At 35.5% G+C, this 19,152-nt stretch overlaps 1 protein-coding gene across 1 annotated transcript in view; it reads left to right on the top strand.

The window, feature by feature from the left end:
- Positions 1-18,747, top strand: part of Tmem131 (Transmembrane protein 131) — a 448,968-nt gene extending 430,221 nt beyond the window's left edge. Inside the window, exons 33-36 of the mRNA XM_090388275.1 lie at positions 4,559-4,675; positions 7,117-7,256; positions 15,101-15,289; positions 18,329-18,747. Coding sequence (XP_090244401.1) covers positions 4,559-4,675; positions 7,117-7,256; positions 15,101-15,289; positions 18,329-18,553 — 671 coding nt within the window. The 3' untranslated portion in view covers positions 18,554-18,747. The remainder of the gene's footprint in view (positions 1-4,558; positions 4,676-7,116; positions 7,257-15,100; positions 15,290-18,328) is intronic.
- Positions 18,748-19,152: the final 405 nt, after the last annotated feature.

The raw sequence follows: 19,152 nt of genomic DNA, 5'->3' as shown, positions 1-19,152 counted from the left end.
CATTTTTTAAAATTTTATTTATTTATTTTCTATTATTAATTAAAAATTTTTTTTTTTTTTTTTAATCAAAACTCAGATTAAGGTCTGTGGGCCAATCATATTGCACGTTTGGGAAAAGAATTTTCAGCTCCAGCAAACGGATAAATTTTTGCTGTTTTTTGACTTAATTGTGATATTAATTTATTTTCTATAAGTAGTTTTATAATCCTAGTCATGCTCCCTAGTTTATTTTGAATTTATCTAGAGATTTTGTCAGTTAGTACTTAATGAACTTTTAATGAACTTAATGAACTTTTAATGAACTTAATGAACAGTTAGTACTTAATCCATTCGAAACTTTCCCGCCATTGTTATACTATATTAGATCATACTTGATAGCGTAATACATATCACTGCATTTAGGAATCTTTTTAGCTTAGTGTAGCATTGTCAGTTGATTAATTAAATTTATTAAGTTTATTAATTTTCATTGTCAGTCAATTAAATTGAAGTTAAACAGAAATCATGCCCCAGACCAGAACAGCAAAGCAACAGGCACAAAGTAGCGGGAGTGCAGTGACTCGGGGGGAGAATTGAAGAGGGCGATTCTCCAATGCATCACAGTCTAAAATAATGTGCAATTTGTGAAATGTATGTGGATCTTTCTGGAACAGGACGTGATCTAGCCAAGGAGAATATCTTTGTGTGTTAGGTGCAGAAAGTTTGAAGAAATTGAGTGCCAACTCAGCATTCTGATGCGCATCTATGAGAGGTAGGGTAGATGCCCGTGAACAAATTAAAATGGGGTACCCATCAAGCTCTCGGCTGCCGAATTCAATGCCAGAGCTCACTCTTGTGCATCAGGCAACACAGTGGCAATCTTAAAAACAGAATGCACTGGTCCCACAGGAACTAGGTATTGTCGGTGACTCAATTGTCAGAGAAATGGGAAATATATTGTTTAAAAAGGATAGGTGGAATAAGACCAGGGTATGTCTGCCAGGGGCAACAGTTGACATTGTAGAACAGATATCTTTTTGTTAAGGGCACAAAATGTGGTATTGTTGTACGTGTTGACACTAATGACATTAAGAGTAGGAGACCTACGGACTTACTTAACAAGTATAGGTCAATGTTGAAAAAAAAGTTGCGAGTTAGGGTTAAAATTGAAAGTATCTGCAATTCTACATAGACACTATAGTAGGGAATATATGATGAGAGTCTTGTCAGTCAATTTGGCCCTAGAGAGATAGTGCAAGGCTCATGGGGTGATTTTTCTCAGCGTGGTCTGTGCTTGTTAACAGGAGAGACTGGTTCACTTAAATAGAAAGAGTGCAAGAATATTGCTGATGATATAGAGGCAGTATATCGAAATTAGTTTTATTGCAGTGCTCGCCATGCATGCAATAAACTAATCACAAATGACCTTCATATGTATGCCATAATAGGGTCACGCATATGTGGCCAACACAGCTTCTCAAGAAATAAAGTAAACTACTGGGCCACGTCGGCCACATATATGCAACATAAAAAAAAATAAATTTTTATGTTGAAATTTTCACTTAAAGTATAAAAAAAAAAAATTTTTTTTTTTTTTTTTTTTATACTTTAAGCGAAAAAAAAAAAAACAACACTGACATTAGTTTGACTAATCAAATTTTTTGCTAAATATTTTTTGGCCCCTGAGGAATTTTTTTCTTAAACTAGCTTGGCAGTCAACGTGTTAAAAGTAGGATGAAGTGGTTAGCTGTTGGGTAAACTGTATGTGCTAAAATAACCACCGATGATCCAGCACCCCACAGGTCCCAGTGCTGCCGGATTAGTGACGGTCGACCTGTATTATTATTTTTCTTTTTTTTTTGCTGGTGCAGCATAAGCCTTAGACCTTTTAAACCTTCTTGCATGATATATGGCCATTACTAATACTAAATAATTTCCAATCGTATTGTGTCCTACTTTGCAAATACTGAAGAACCTGTGATAAATGAGTACGCCTCTGTGAAGTATGGATTTTCAATGCTGTATCCAATTCTGTAGCTATTTCAGAATTTTGATTCCAAGAGTATGAGTTTTATCATAAATTTTATGTTAGCCACTGCAGTTAAAATATTTGCTTCTTTGCAGCACAGCGCATCTACCGCTATGCCGCTAAATTTATAGGAATTAATAGTATGAACCAGAGCTATAATGCTTAATACTACATCGATATCAATATTTCAGCTTCAGGAAGGAAAATCATTTTTTGGAATTTTTTCGTTAAATTAATTTTTTACTTAAATTTTAATTGAGTTAAATTAATTTTTAATTATTTTCATTTTAATTTATAGAGAGTATCGTATTGAGTTAAACTTCTTATTCTTTTACAAATATAGGAATTAATATAGATATTGCTGCAGATAATAAATTAAATTCAACTCACAAAAATAAATGCTTGAATCTAAATCAATTAAAGCTTTCTGCACACAATATCTCAACTCAAAAACTTTGGAATCTAATTGCATGACAATTTATTTGCCAAATTCTGCTGCAGTATACTCTTGTAAATATTTATCATTTTTGGTTGGTGGTTATAAAATCTTCTTTATATGATTAAATCATAAACAATTATTTTTTAAATTAATACCGAGAAACCGGTATTTTTGTATCAATACCGGTATTTGAATACCAGAAAAAAATTACCAGGATCTCGGTTTTGTAAGCCCTATCTTGCTATAAGGCAATGGTCAGGCCACACCTTGAGCACTGCATACACGTCTGGAGACTTCAGTTAAAAGAATAAGTAAGAAGACTATTCTTACTTATTCCCAGCGGATACCAGCACCGTTTCGAAGCTAGTTGGCTTCTCCTTGGTGGGTGGGTAGGTACCCTGGTGTTGCAATGATGACAACCCAGTTATGAAGTATAACTCCACAATATGAGAGATCTTCTCCATTGGCAAAGCATTACTTATTCAAGGTAGTGCAGTATCATGGCAACTCGTTGTGAAGGTATTCACAATATGAGATATACTTAAATGATGCCAATTGTTTACTACTTTAGTAGGTTCCTGCATATTAAAATGATGCAGTAGCACTAACTTATATGTCAGTAAACTTGCTTGCAACATGAGGCTTTAGCCCTAAAAGGTTTTATTTCTTAAGAACTTGAGGATTCTCCCATTAAAATTCTTAAGAAATTGAAATCCATGGTTTATTGATAAGAAAATTTAGCAAATCTATTTGCTGGAAGCTTAATGTGACAGGGTACCAGCTTTCCCAGTTCTGTGGTTTGCCAAAAGCATATAAGCTAGGCATTCCTGTGTTGCTTGTTGTGGCACCCCAACATATGAACTTTCCAAGCTTATTACTGAATTGCTCTCACCACTCATTAGTTAGTTAAACAACCTGTGATGTGAATAGTAGTGTTCATTTCCTGAAGTTCATTAAATGTTTGTTTATTTGGTTGTGCAATCATGTTCAGGGTTCGGTTATGGGTGCTCCATTTAGTGCTCCCATAGCTAATATTATCATAAAGGCCTTGGAGAAAGACATTTTTGAATTTGCAGTCATCCTTTATGGGCCAGAGGTGCTGTTCCTCCTCCTTTAATATCTCAATTCCATGTCCCCTTTTACTATGGAGTTAGAGGTGGACTGTACCTTCCCATTTCAGCATATGGGTACCCATTTGGCAACCTTTGTATATAAAAAACCAGTGTTCCAGGTCAGTTTCGCCAGTTATAAGTCAGGATGTGCCCCAGGACATCTGTACAGTACATCACAAGCATTGTTTAGTTGAGAATGATTCCACCCTAATATTGCTTCCATGATCTTTAGGATTAGGGTGGATTTGTCTAGGTGGATATCCCCCTGACATTTTGGATAGATTTCAGTTGTATGGGAATAATTCAGTTTCCCATTTTTATTGCAATTGCCACTGCTTATATTCCCCACTGGCTGGGCATTTCTACATGTCTTGCTAGGTTGGTGGAATGCTACCATATAGGTTGTGTGCAGCTCCCTGGCAGAAAATTGCAGTCAATGGTTTCCCAGAGGTAAATCTGCCATTCCCTTGCTGTGCAGATTTCATTTATCAGATCACATGCCTAGATTGTGGAGTGCATTCTATTGGTGAGTTGAATCACAGACTTTGCATTTGTGTCTCAGAGCATTGGGGGAGGGGAGCTATTCACCAGGCCAACTTTGCCCACTCTGCTATTGCTGAGCATTATTTTGGTGTGAGAAGCATGTTAATTTTAGCTCATGTTCCAATGTTGGAATTTTGGACCACACACATGATTCCTGTCATCACTCCTGGTTGAAAGCAGTTTGTTTTACATGATGAGCAATTGCAAATGTATGTTGTCCTACGTCGGCAGCCTGACAGCTTATGTTTTGTCCTCCCTCCCCTTTTCTTTCTTTCTCTCTCTTTTTTTTTTTTTTTTTTTTTTTTTGTCAATTACTTCACTAAATGATCGACAGAAGTAGAGAACCTTTCAGCATTGAAATATCCAAATTTTATATGGGATTTAGTAATGTATACATATAGACTGTTATGAATAACCATAAAACAAATATGTATGTATGCTTTTTTTCCTTTTTAGACCAACTATTTGGTTCTGGATCTAACTGGAACAGCCAGCCACTAACCATGATGCAGGCACTTCATGCAGAACGAAGACAACGTGAAGAGGATTACCACAAACAAGTAGCTTTATATGGTAAATATTTCTTTTACTGGAATTTCTGTCTTCATAAAATAATGCCACATATAGTAAAGAATGAACTGTACACTAAGCATCTGATCAGTGGTTTAAAAAAAAGGTTTATGTGAAACTTTTAACAAGTCTTAATAAAAGAATGATTTCATTAAAAACAAATTGCCTTCAACTTAATTTGCTTGAACCTAGAATTATAATCAAGTAGTTAATAATAAAAATTTATTTATTTAATAGAAATACGTTTAAGAATATTTATCTGTAATCTCTTAGATCAATTCATACTGCAAAGGTAGTACATCCCAGCTTTTATTTAAAAAAAAAAAAAAAAAGGCCAGAAGCTATGGAAATCATGTAGAGTAGAAGATGCAACAGTGCTTCCCACTACATTTTCACCTAATTGTAGCTTCAGTTGGGTTCACTGTATATGAACAAGCAATTGAAACTTACAGAAGTCTCTTATATTGTAGATGATATACAAATGCTTCATAATAACAGCACACACTGGCACTGTTTGATTGGTGGCAGAATATGATACATGGCTACAGGTTGATCCTTGGGTTGAATGTGTAACTGCATAACTCGGTTATGAAGTAGCACATTGAACTGCACATGCCACTGAAAAAATGTATAGCCCATTCTTAACAGAATGCCGGTATACTGGATGTCTAATAATGAATATGCAACATTCTTATGTTATTCCAGATAAGAAAGAAATACAGTATAACCTAGTGAATGTATTTAATAACACAAATATACGGCGCCTCCGTAGCCAGGCGGGCAGGAGCGGCAGTGCGTAGCACACGCTTCTTGATTAGACTGGGGTTCGAGCCCTTGACCACCAAATACGGAGGATGCAGAAAGGTCAGGGAATGACCACCGCATATCCTCGGAGCAATATGGCTTTAGTTGCTAATGCTCCTAAAAACCAAATAACAACAACAACAAACACAAATATACAACAAAAGCTTTCAAGGCAGACGAGCCTCTTTGTCAACTAATTGATTGATTGAAATTTTTGAATACAACTGATATAGTTATGCATACAGTGAGCTGAGAGTGAAGTCACGTTATTCATTCAAACTGGTTTCCTATTGTTGTCGCACGGACATGCGCTGTTTTACTCCAGCGTTTGTCGAGGTGTAGAATGGTTGGCTCCAGGATGGGGTGCATTCTCATGCCTTTGCAGCGGTTTATGGCCTTCGGATTGTTTAATATATTAAGTGACTCTAGCCATGCGCGGTGGCAAAAGTGTCACGAGTGGGCCACTATTTCAAAGTCACTTTGGGATTGAGATTGTGGTTGGTGGCCTAAAAATGTTCTGCGACTGCGGACTGGTCAGTTTCGGCAAGCCGGATTGCTCTGTCATGCTCCGTAAGGCGATCTTGAAGACATCTTGATGTCTCACCTATGTAGCAGCTGTCACAGTCTCTGCGGGTGATGCAGTATATTATATTGCTGCATAAGAGAGGTGTGACAGGGGTCTTCACACTGGAGATGAGCGAACGTAGGTTTCTGCAGGGTAATTGTTCGCAGAGTAATTTATGTTGTAATTTCTGAGAATTTTTGATATCCGACCTGACACGCCTGGATAGTAGGGAATGTAGGCAGATTGTATACTGTCTTGGGTGGGATGCGAGTTCTTATGCTTGTAATAGGCATCTGTCTAGCACATGGGATGGATATCCACATTTGGTCGGGTCTGTCCTCACACGGGAAATCTCATTGCGTCTGATTGCATCAGTGCTGGAATGGCTCCAAGATCTAGAGAATAGGGTGCAGGCAGTGCTGTTGAGATGATTGGGTGCATGGCCGGATCTGTAGTTTGTAAATTGTCCGCACCACATAGGTTTACGGTATACCGAAGTCTAGACGTGGGCCTACTTGTTGCACTAAGACATCCAGGAATGGGAGCACCTCGTTGATTTCTAACTCTAGAGTAAACTGTATGAAATTAGACAGGGATTGAATAATGTGACTTCACTCTCAGCTCACTGCACGCATAACTATATCAGTTGTATTCAAAAATTTCAATCAATCTATTAGTTGACAAAGAGGCTCGTCAGCCTCGAAAGCTTCTGCTATATATTTGTGTTATTAAATACATTCATTTGAGTTATACTGTATTTCTTTCTTAACTATGGACCCCAGTACACAAGGCCCTTTCGTGATAGTTATTCCAGATGTTTAAAGCAAAACATTTTTATGACCACCCACTGTCATGCAACTGACTTCCTATTCTCAAACATGTCATGTGACTGGTTGATGCTGTTGTTTGCGCTGCTGGTGATAAAAATGGGATGATACACTTTTCTTGAAAACCATTCTTCAAAGCGGGTTTCTCTTAACTTATATTGGATTTAGTTCCATTGCACTTTAATATTTTATTACAGTGCAGAAAAAATGTGCATTTTTGTTTGTAATCCATAAACTGTCTTTTAAAGATTGGCCAGGATTTGATGTTCCTACATTTTCTGAAAGTCTCTGGGACCCGAATTATAATCCATCTTTTGACATTTGGACAAATGAACCTCTAAAGGGTAACGAGGAGAATACAAATTTATCTTCCAGTAAAATAGGATTAGTAAGTATTTATGGTGCAAATTTTATTGCATTTTAAATATTTTTATATTTTTAAAAATTTCCTGGTTAATCAGCTGTTGGTGCACATACTGGTGTTTTACATTGGAGGATCCACAAATGTATACAGTCTGGTCTGTGTAATATTTTAAAAGTAAGGAGTAAACCATTACTTCTCTTTTTATTGTGTCTGTTTGACTCGTGGTAACAATGGTAATATATGCCAACCTGGTGAATGGCAGAACAGTTGTTGTGCTGTATAAGGAGGTGATCCTCTCTGAAAATTCAGTGTATTTTATTTTAATACCTTTAACTCAATAATTTTATCACTTTGTTTTATTATTTTATATCATTTTTGCATAAATTTTATTTTGTGTGTATTATTTTATATTTTACTTAACTGCTCTGTTATTCATCTGATTGGTATATGATTGAAGTTATCATGAGATTATTTTACCATTTTCTGAAGAAATGGGTTCATTTGAATATGAATATTGCTTAAATATTGAATAAGGCAAACTGTGTGTGTGTGTGTGTGTGTGTGTGTGTGTGTGTGTGTGTGTGTGTGTGTGTGTGTGTGTGTGTGTGTGTGTGTGTGTGTGTGTGTGTGTGTGTGTGTGTGTGTGTGTTTCCTTAGTTCCTCCAGTACAATAAAAGATATATTCCAACCTGGTGAAAAAAAAAAAGATAGAACATAGATCTGTTCTATGTCCAGAGAATTTAATAAATTTAAATCAGCCTTTTTTTTTTTCAGTGTCTCCTTTTAGATATGGTGTACAGTTTGGTTAATGAGTGAATTTTTTTTTTACATGTGGCCAGTGTACATGAGGGCCGGAATTAAGTCAAAGTCAAAAGAGTCTCACGGAAAGCCATAGTTTTATGACTTACAGTGAGAAAAGTGTTGTAATTGGTTTCTTTTTTACCGTACCAGATTCACAGTGCACATACAGAAATATTTAACTGTTTAACTTAACACCAGGGGTCTCCAAACTAAGGCCCATGGAGAATTTTTATATGTCCTGTTTTCAAGGATGAAAAACAAAATATAAAAAAAAAATCACCTGAGATTAACAGCAATAATGAATATATTGTTACAAGAAGTAAAAAGCACGTACACTGCTATCATTAACTTGTAAGTTGCAAATAATGCATCATATTTATCAACTTTTCTGCCATCAAGAAAACTTTGAATGGCTGTGTCTTGAATAGTAGCAATAATAATTATTATTGTAAAGTTTATTTAAATTGATACATGTTTAATATATATTTATATATGTACAGTTGGTATAATATATATTTATATATGTACAGTTGGTATAATATATATTTATATATATACAGTTGACTAGTCAATAAAATGGATATTATAAAATATGAGAAAACTTTGTGGATCCAACCCACCTACTACTATGAATATTCCTATGTGGCCCTCCTTTCAAAAAGTTTGGGGACCGCTGCTTTAGATGGTCATATTAGCTGTGGCCTGATACTGGGGACAACTGTAGATAATTAAAAGATCTCACAGCAGGAAAGAGCAGACACTTGTACCACTTAAAGAAAATAGTCAAATAATCACAGCTAATTCTATAATGACAGCCGATGAAATCTAGCTCTCAAACAACCAGAAGACAATCCCAACAATGATAACAAAATGAGAAAATATGTAAATAGCTTTATTACTTTCCATAATTCTACTGACTACATTTAATATTCAGTAGAAAATTACAAATGCAATTAACATTACGCTATGCAGTTTTGTTTTGTTTTTTGGTTGGGATTTTTTTTTTTTTTTTTTTTTTTTTTTGCTTCCAGTCTGGTATAAAAAATTTTGTGAGACTAAAGAGTAAGCTGAAATTGCTTAACATGCTGTCCTGTCCTCTTATGATTTAAAAGTGTGAGCTTTCTCTGAAACTTTCCTTACTTAGGACATCCCTCAAGAGGTGAGGTATACCTTACCAAGATATAGCATATGCTAAATTTACTTGAACTGTCATTTTCATATATGGAAGTTTGTTCCAGCAATCAACTACTCACTGGCTAAAGGCAAATTTCTGCACATATCTACTCTACAACTGTGTTTCCTCAATTTGAACTCTGGTCCCATCAGCATTGAGCTTGCTCAATCTATTCAAGGCCTTATACACCTCAGTCAGATCACCTTGCAGATAACTAGTCTCCAGATGCTGCAATTTGCAAACTTAAGCCTTTTTTGGTAAGAACAACCCTTTCTTTCCCTCGCCAATCTCATTGCCCTTCTCTGTACTCATTCCAGCAGCTCTATATCCTTCCTAAAATGAGGCTTCCAGACAGACCTGTATGCAGTACTCAGGGTGTGGCCTGACCAATGCCTTGTACAAGGGGATAATCAACTCCTTATCCCTGCTAGCAACATTCCTGCATATCATTGAGAAGACCCCCCTTGAGCTGTCCTAGCGGCCTGTCTGCACTGCTCAGAAAACTTCATATCTGACTTCACAGTTACCCTCAGGTCTTTTTCATTGTCTACTGCCCTGAGTGTAGTACCACACAGTTGGCATATTACTCTGGAGTTACTGTTACCAATATGCAGTACTATACATTTGTCAATATTAAACTTCAGTCAGCCCATCAGCTCATCTTTTCTAGATCCTCTTGCAGTACTGTACTGTACTGTCATTAACAACCCTGCCACCCTTCATCAATATCATTGATAAATACAGAAAACAATAATGGGCCCAACACAGAACCCTGGGGGGGGGGACTTTACTAATAACATTAGTCCACGAAGAGCTGTGTCCATTGATTACCACTCTTTGTGTTCTCCCTCTCAATCATCCCTTTATCCATAGCAGCAACTTGTCATTAATGCCATACTGCTCCAACTTTTACAGTAATCTTCTATGGACAACAGTATCAAAAGCTTTCCTAAAATTCAAGTACATGATATCAGAATTACACTAGCCAACACGATTTTTATCCCCAAGAAATTAAATGCTGTTTTTAACCAATTTTTATGTGTAGATTTCAAAAATCACTATGATAGTTTCACATCTCATCACAGTTATTAAATATAGAGGGAGTTACATTTTACCAAAATAAGCCAATTTCGCATAATCTAGCCAGTAATGGATGACATACTCATTTATTTTAAGAGATATAAGCTAATTTTCTTAATTTTAGCAATTAACTCTGATTTTGATTTTCTTGTGATAAACATAACTGGACTTCTACCTATGGGTCTTAAGTTCACATTCTGTTGCAACAATTTACAATTTGAAAAGAGGATACTTAGCATTATTGGTAAGGATTTTTGTAGGCTTTGCCAAGGTTTTCCAAGTATTAACTGATCGTGACATGTTCTCAGGGCTGTAAATCTATCCTCCAAACATAAACAGCCCCTCGAGAGTAGGAGGGTGTGGCCCACAACCCTTGCAGTACAGTAAAATAATTTCCAGTTCTACCTGCCGATTCGCAAATATTTTTCCTTTCAGTGTTTTCACTCGAGTAGAACTAGTAAGTTGCCATGTCTGTGTACTGTGTGGTGAAAAAATTGAATTTGTTTTGTTTTTATATTATAGTGTTTAAAACTGAATTTGCATTGGCAGAAATTCATTTAGTGTTACAATGAATAAGCAGACACATAGGAAGTGTATCAATCATCCAGACAATTTTTGTTATGTTTTTGGACGGTTTACCCCAAAGACTCAATGGAAAAATATCTATGACATTACAAAACTTTCATATTCTTTTTATTTCAGATGTAAAATTGGTGATCAAGACAAACCGTGGGTACCTCACAAGTGTTGTATTACTTGTACAACAAACCATAGGAAGCGGTTACATGGCAAACTCAAATCTGGTATGTCTAAAAACATATATCTGGTATGTCTAAAAAAAAAGCAAACATGCTATAATATATCAAAATATACCTTCTGCAATTTGGCCCTTCCACACGGTGATTATTTTCCAGTACTAGTAGTGAGCACCAAAACTTGGGATAACAGTAGTGAGGAAGATAATAGTGATCAAGTTCAAGTTGAGGCTTCCCCAGAAGCCTTCACTTCACAAGATGTCAGCCAGTAAGTTCAGGTAGTGAGATACATTTAATCAAACAAGATGAGTTGAATGATTTGAACAAGCTGAACTGTTAAGTTCTAGGTTACAGCAGTGGAATATACTCATAGCAGGAACAAAGATTTCAGTGTTTCGAAAAAGACATGAAAAGTTTTTGAAATATTTTGCTACGGAGGACAATGTGTTTTTGCAAAGACATTATTGGACTTCTAAGAGAACTAGGTGTCGTGCATAAGTCAAATGAATGGTGTTTGTTCATAGATACCTCAAAATTAAATTTAAAAGCAGTTTTGCTTCATAATGACAACGAATTTCCATCAGTTCCTGTGTTTCATTCAGTTGGACTTAAAGAAAGTCATGAAAGCATGTCTAAAGTTCTGCATGCTATAAAATACCAGAATTATGGTTAGAACATATGCAGTGATGTTAAGGTTTGCAGAGGGGATTTCCCAAAATATTGTTTTTTATGTTTTGTGGGACAGCCGTACGACAGAAGAATTACGTTGTACAACACTGGGACGAGTTCATACCAGGAAAATGTAATGTAAAATATATTCCTTTAACGCAATAAAACAAGGTTCTTCTTCCATCACTGCACATCAAACTTGGATTGATGAAAAATTTTGTGACAGGGCTAGATAAAGAAGGCAACAGATTTGCATACTTGAGAAGTGTTTTTCCTAATTTAACTTATGCCAAACTTAAGGAAGGAATTTTCATAGGATCCCCAATTAGGAAACTTCTGAAAGACAATGTGTTTGAAACCCAGTTAAAGGAGGTTGAATTGGCAGCGTGACGATCATTTAAGGTGGTTGTTCATGGTTTTTTGGGTAATAGGAAAGAAGAACGCTATGAAATGTGGCATCTAATTTCCTCAAGTGCCTACAAAAACATAAGCTGTCAAATGTTATTGAAAATTCATTTTCTTCATTTCCATCTCGAATTTTTCCCCAAAAATCTGGGAGATGTGAGTGATGAACAAGGGGAGCAGTTTCATCAAGATATTTCCATGATGGAAAAGCGATATCAAGGTTGCTGGGATCCTGTAATGATGGGGGATTACTGCTGGTTCCTTGTGAGGCAGTACGCAGGAATACAGGAGAAAATCCCTTAGTAGCAAACATTTTTAAGGGCAATTACATTTATACTGATTATATATTATTGAAATATAAAACTATTTCGCTATGATTTATGATAATTTTTCTGAAGTTAAATGAGTTATAGAGAACATATAATATATTTTTTTTTTGCACTTTAATTATACATACCCTTTATTTTAAATTAAACATTGGTACATCTTTTGATGTTGACATGATAGACTTTTTATGGTGATTTTCGGAATCGGCACATTTATTTCCTCCAGAATCACATATTTTCATTGTGGAGGTATGACAAAAAATATTTTTTGTTGGCTAGTGTTATTTTTTGTGCAATTCCTTTGTAACCACATCATAGTATCCAATCAAATTGGTCAGAAAAGACTTCCCCTTAACAAACCCCTACTGTGTCTGAACTATAACTGCAGTCTTGTCTAGGTGATCATGCATCACTTCTTTAACCAGTGACTCCATTATTTTCCCCGGAACAGAAGTTAAACTAACAGGTCTATAATTATTTGTAGACCCTTTGAACCCCCCCCCTTTGTGAATTGGGGATACATTTGCACATCTCCAGTCCATTGGGATCTCCTCTGAGTCCAAGGAAGCTCTCATAATTATAGCTAAGGGTTTGCTTACTTCCTTTGCTACCTCCTTTAATATAACTGCATATATCCCCCCCCCCCAGGTTCCTTTTTTTATGTTCAACCTCGACAATTCCTCCTCCACTTTGCTCTCAGTTATTATAAAATAATTTAGCTACTTGCTAGAGTTTTATAAGCTTCTGGCCTTCACTTCCCTACAGAATTTGTTATGTGTGAATGTAGATGCAAAGTGCTCATTCAGTTTGTCAACTATCTGAGCAGGATCAGCATCAGTCAAACCGTCAATATCAAGTGGACCAATCTGATTCATCCCCTTCCTTCTAAAGTTTAAGTAAAGAAGTCTTTGCTGTTCCTCTTTGCATCCTTTGCCTAAGACTTCTCATAATCTGCCTTTGCTTGCCTAAACTCCTTTGTGACTTGATTGCAGACTAGCTTATATCTACCATAGTCTTCTGTGTCCCCTGATAATTTATATGCATCCCATGCATTTTTCTTCTCTGCCATGAATCTCATTAGTTCATCTGGCCTTCATTTAGGCCTAAACCGCAACAGTATTTCTTAGGTGGGACAAAAAGCCCTAGTAACCTCCAATATTACTTCCTTGACATGTATCGTGTCAAAAGAGAAGACAAGAAGAGCAGTGCAGTATGCATCATTGTCCACAGGGATTTTACTGTGCTAAGGAAAGTGATGTATCAAGTCAAGGCTATTGAAGAAATCTGCATCAATGTTTTCCATCCCCCTTTTTTTTTTTTCATTCATTTATTGAGTAAAGCAGCCCCTAGCTAAAAGAAAATCTAGCAAGTTTTCCATCCCTAGTTCAAACTTAGTTATTGGATGACATTTTAGTAAGGTTTCTTTTGGTAAGTCTGGATCAATTATGCTTTTGGGTTGCTTCAGCCTTCCACTTCCTGAGACCAAACTGCTATTCCAAAATGGAAGAAAAAAAAAAAATTACTCTTGAATGTGATAACATAAAATACAGTCTAGTATTTACCCCTCCCTCAAGAGATGATGCATACCTTATCAGGATTTTTTTCCAATATCTAAGTCTTAACTATTAAGGTTAACAGTCATTAACCTTTATGGTTCAGTGCACTCTCTTGTCATCTCAAAATTACTAGGTAAATGCCACCAATTCCAGAAACCCTTTATGTTTGAAAATTTTTGTAATAAACAATACTGTAATTTCTGTAACACTAATTTCATGCCACTCAGCTTTTTCTCACTTTGAGGGTCTTTCATCTGCGACATCAGCTGGATTATCTAAGACTTTTCCACATCTATTAATACTGCCACAGGACATCATAAACAGTTAAAACACAGTTACACACAGATAAATGCACTATAACTCAATTACACAGCTCACAGAAAAACTGAAGGTAAGTAGGATTGAACACTGCTAATTAGTGTTGTATAAAAAGACTGCTGATGAAAAGGTTGGTGGGTCTTTTAATACCTATGAGTATCTTGAACTTCCTTAGTTCTGGAACATTCACTCTCTATCAAGCCAGGCGCCTCCGTAGCCAGGTGGGCAGGAGCAGTAGTGCATAGCACACGCTTCTTGATTAGACCGTGGTTCGAGCCCGTGACCACCAAATACGGAGAATGCGGATAGGTCAGGGAATGACCACCGTATATCCCCGGAGCAATATGGCCTTAGTTGCTAATGCTCCTAAAAACCCAACAACAAAACCCCAACTCTATCAAGCCAAACATTTCCCAGATAGCAGAACTGAATTTCAAACTCTCTTTATTATGGAAACTTTATTATTATTTTATTATCGTTCTTAAAAATATAATAAATAAAACTAGAATCTAGTTTGGATTACCCTGATTGCTTTTATATTTTTAATTATATTTATTAAATAAGGAATAATTTTAAAATAAGAGTTAGTAATACCACCGCATTGATATTTGCCATTTGTGGGTTTTTCCCTTACTAGTATTCACAATAGGCGATGAAAAACTCTTGCTAGTACAGAAGAAACATTATATATTCATAAAAAGATCTGTGACTGTTTATAATATTATTTTTATTTTAGTAAAAGTGTGCTTGATTCTTTTAATAATTAATGAATTTTTCTTCTCAGGGAGGCTCATCCCATTTATGGAACATTCCATCAGATAACAGCTGGAGTTCTGTATCTAATTTATGGAAATCGCCTGATAACTGTCAGTCTTCAACAGATTCACCTCTTGATTTGGTTTCCAATCTCTCAGTAGATGACAGTAGTGTAATTCCAGGATCATCTTCACCTACCTCATGTGTTACAACTCCTGTAAGTTATTAAAGAACTATTCAATCTCATGCATTTTGTTGATTGCAATTGTTTTTATGTGCAATCTTCAAAATTACCTAGTGATATTTTGTAAGGTTCATTGATTATTCTTTTTATATTTTATTTTGGTTTACCTTGTTTTGTATGATTCTACATTCAATTAGAGTGAATTGTAGAACCATTGTATTCAGTTCCTTTGTAACTACCTCATAATAGCTTACCATATTGGATAGAGAAGATCCTCCCTTAATATAATAATGTTTTGACTCTCTTATAAAATACACTCCATCCATAATTGTAAATTCCATAATATTTCCACAGAAGTCAGACAGGCCTTTAGTTGTTCGACTTCCTTTTGTAGGAGAAATATTTGAATGTTTCTAACCACATGGAGCTTTCATATGAATCTAAGGATACCTCTATTATTATGGATAACAGTTTACAACTTCCTTAGCCCAGAGCTTTCCAAAGTGACCATTGCATTGTGCCCCAGCGGGTGTCAACAGATTTGGCATTGTACCATACATTGTTTTCACTCTGATTTCCTTTCATTGTATATATTAAATGTTCTGTTTATACTCTGGCATAACATAGAGTCAGAAGTTTACAAGTAATCACGTTGACAAGATAACATTCATTACTATATATACTATCTTCATTAAAGGTTGTTCTTAGATAAACAAAATTACTAATTTCCATCCGTTTATTAAATAGTTCATGAAAGTTATAAGAAGGAAGTGACAATGAGGTGCAGCCCTGTCTCTCTCTCCTAGTTTAACCTTAATCCATTTTCCAGTACTTCCCTCAATTCTCATGTGTTAAGATGTGCATGAACCGATGTTCAAGTAGCATTTGTAATGTGTTAGGTAATGTATAACGACCCTCCTCAGTAATATTTTTCAGAATAGGGATCAATTCTTCAGCTGCCACAAGACTTGCATCAATAGCTTCTCCTATAAGTTTAATCCACTTGCAGTCATTTGAAATCACATACTAGATATTTTCAACTTTGTGTACATATAGACCCTTTGTAGCACATATAGACACATATCACCTTGTAAAGCTTGCTATTTTGGTGTGTGTGTGTGCGCAGTAACTCAAACCTTACACACACCCACGCAGCACCTCCATAGCCAGGTGGGCAGGAGCAGCAGTGCATAGCACACACTTCTTGATTAGACCGGGGTTCGAGCCCATGACCACCAAATACGGAGGTTGCAGAAAGTTCAGGGAATGATCACCGCATATCTCCAGAGCAATATGGCCTTAGTTGCTAATGCTCCTAAAACCAAACAACAACAACAACACACACACACACACACACACACACACACACACACACACACACACACACACACACACACACACACACACACACACGCATGAACGAACAGTAGTTCAATATGTTGTGCATATTCTGCTCTTTTCAGAAGTGAACAAACTATCCACAACTTTCTTTAAAAATACCTTTATAACCTATTACCATCTGTTGTAGAGTTTTACTAGCCTTCTCCATAATGTAAATTAAGTCAAAGGCTATATATATATCCTTTCTCTAATGCTAATGAATATTCCATATTCTCCATCAGGAGATTGCATTTCTTTGTAATTTGCTTGGAAGAAAGTAATAATACACATTTAATAGTAATAATAGTACATGCTGCAAATTTAGCACTAGTAGCACCAGCTTCAGTGCAGTATTTTATATCTGCTTTAACTACCTTACTATGCCTTTTAAGCTATAGGAATTTCCTTGAATACCTTGAATTTCCTGAATGCCGTCCAGTCATAATGGATATTTTATAGACATTTAATGATAAAAACCACTAACCATAAAAGTAATATGATTATGAGATCATAAATGTAGAACCTAGATATTTAGCATTAGCAGTGGCAAACGATGCAAGAAAGCAGGCTTATACAGCATCAGCAAAACAAAACAAAAAAAAAAAAAAAAAACACGAAACCTCCAATTTTACCTATTCATCCCTCCAATAGCTTATCTAGTTTTTCCTTGAATTTATTTAAGCTTTCAACTTCCACAACAACAGATGGAAACTTGTTCCAACAATCAACCGCCCGCTGAAAATATGAAAAATTTTGAGATGAGAATACAAGATGTGCGGAAGTTTGGCTAAAGGCAAACTTCCGCACATCTGCTCTACAACTGGCCTTTCTCAATTTGAATTTGTTTCCAATTGTGTGTGGTCTTCAGCACTGAGCTTGCTCTACCACTGCAGATTATATATGCATGAATTTAATTTTTGTTACTTTACAAATTTATTGGTGGTTTATGATATCTTTTTCCCACCTTTTCCATTTATAAATCTGTGTTTTGTGGTTTCTTCCAAGTATTTCTGTTCTGCCATCAATTTTGCTGCATTGAATACCAATAATGGGTGTAATGACATCTACAATGTGTTTTTAAATTACTGGGATATTATGGTACTTCTTTTTTTTAAAGTGTAGTTTGTGGCAGTTAGCTTCACAGTGATAGAGATCAATACCATTGAATAGACTTGTTCTTTCTTTTACAAATGCCTGTTTAATAAAAAGTGTATCTGACTTATTATAGAAACACTTTCTAACTACTGACATTCTAAGAGTTCTTGTAGGCTCATTTTTGAAAATATTGATATTCAGATGGTTGACTATTTTCAATTGAAATTTGTACATATGAAATAGAATTTTTTATTCCCAGCCATAACATATTTGTTTTGGTAGATTGTTTTCAGGTAAAATATTTCTATTCCGAAAGTGTTAAAAAAATGATTGGAGGAAGGTATGTTAAAAGTTCAATGACATTGGGCTGAAACAAATTAAATTTTTGGGAATGACATTTTGATTAATAAGAGCCAACAGTAAGGTTCATAATATGAAAATTGACTCTAGAATCATGTTTATTCTAAATATTAGTATCTTATCATAATTTTTGTTATGTCCAATTGATAATGGCTAAGAATAAAGAAATTATAGTTTTTCTGACATATCATGATTTAAAAAAGCAGTAATTTCCTTTTTATTTTTTAATTCCTTTAGCCCACCTCAACAGCACCAGCTAATATCGATGGCGGATTTGATCCATTTCGTAGCTCACTATGGACTCCTCAGATACCAGCTGCTAGTACTTCGTCAGCATCGCTGACTGTAGATAATTGGCCATTTAGCTTGTTCTCTCACTCACCTTGTGAGGAAAATGAAAATGTCTCAGAAGAAGAGAAAGCTTCTACAAATACTGCAAAAAACATAGAAGATGCCTCCTAACTCAGAAATTGTCATGGCAATATGTCATAATGCATTTAGTATTAGAGTTGCTCACCAGTTCTTTATTAAATGTGCAGCTTTAAAAGGTTGCTAGGAAGATAGAAACTGAAATGAATATTAAATTTCCATATGGTTTATATACTTTTAAGAAATCAAAATTGGATTTTTTCCACTTTCAATAAAACAAGGTAATCCAACTCAAATACTGAAAAAAAAAAAATTTATCCTTTCCAAGTAGCTGCAGACATTTAAGGAATAATGGTAGCTCCCTTTATTTTCAATATTTTAAAAATATATAAAAGCTATCGTTGTATGTTGCAGTATAGTTGACATACCGTTTTTTTTTTGGGGGGGGGTAATAACAAAGTAATGTATGGAGCAATTTCTTCCTTTAGTCTGCAGCAGCACCTTTTGTTACATTTTTGTAAATGAACTCTCCACCTTGATAAGATAGCATTTTCTTCCTCACATACTTGAATATATGTGATTAATTTTTGAAAAGTACAATGTATTGAAGAATCCCACAGAAAGTTGTTCTGTATGTTGTACTCTTGTTTTCATTTTTGCGTCTAGTTTTATATATATAGTTTTTCTTTTTG

The sequence above is a fragment of the Mastigoproctus giganteus genome, chromosome 2, assembly GCF_048544385.1.
Source record: "Mastigoproctus giganteus isolate SK-2022 chromosome 2, ASM4854438v1, whole genome shotgun sequence".
Classification (NCBI taxonomy): domain Eukaryota; kingdom Metazoa; phylum Arthropoda; class Arachnida; order Uropygi; family Thelyphonidae; genus Mastigoproctus; species Mastigoproctus giganteus.
This window is presented reverse-complemented; position numbering and strand designations above follow the sequence as displayed.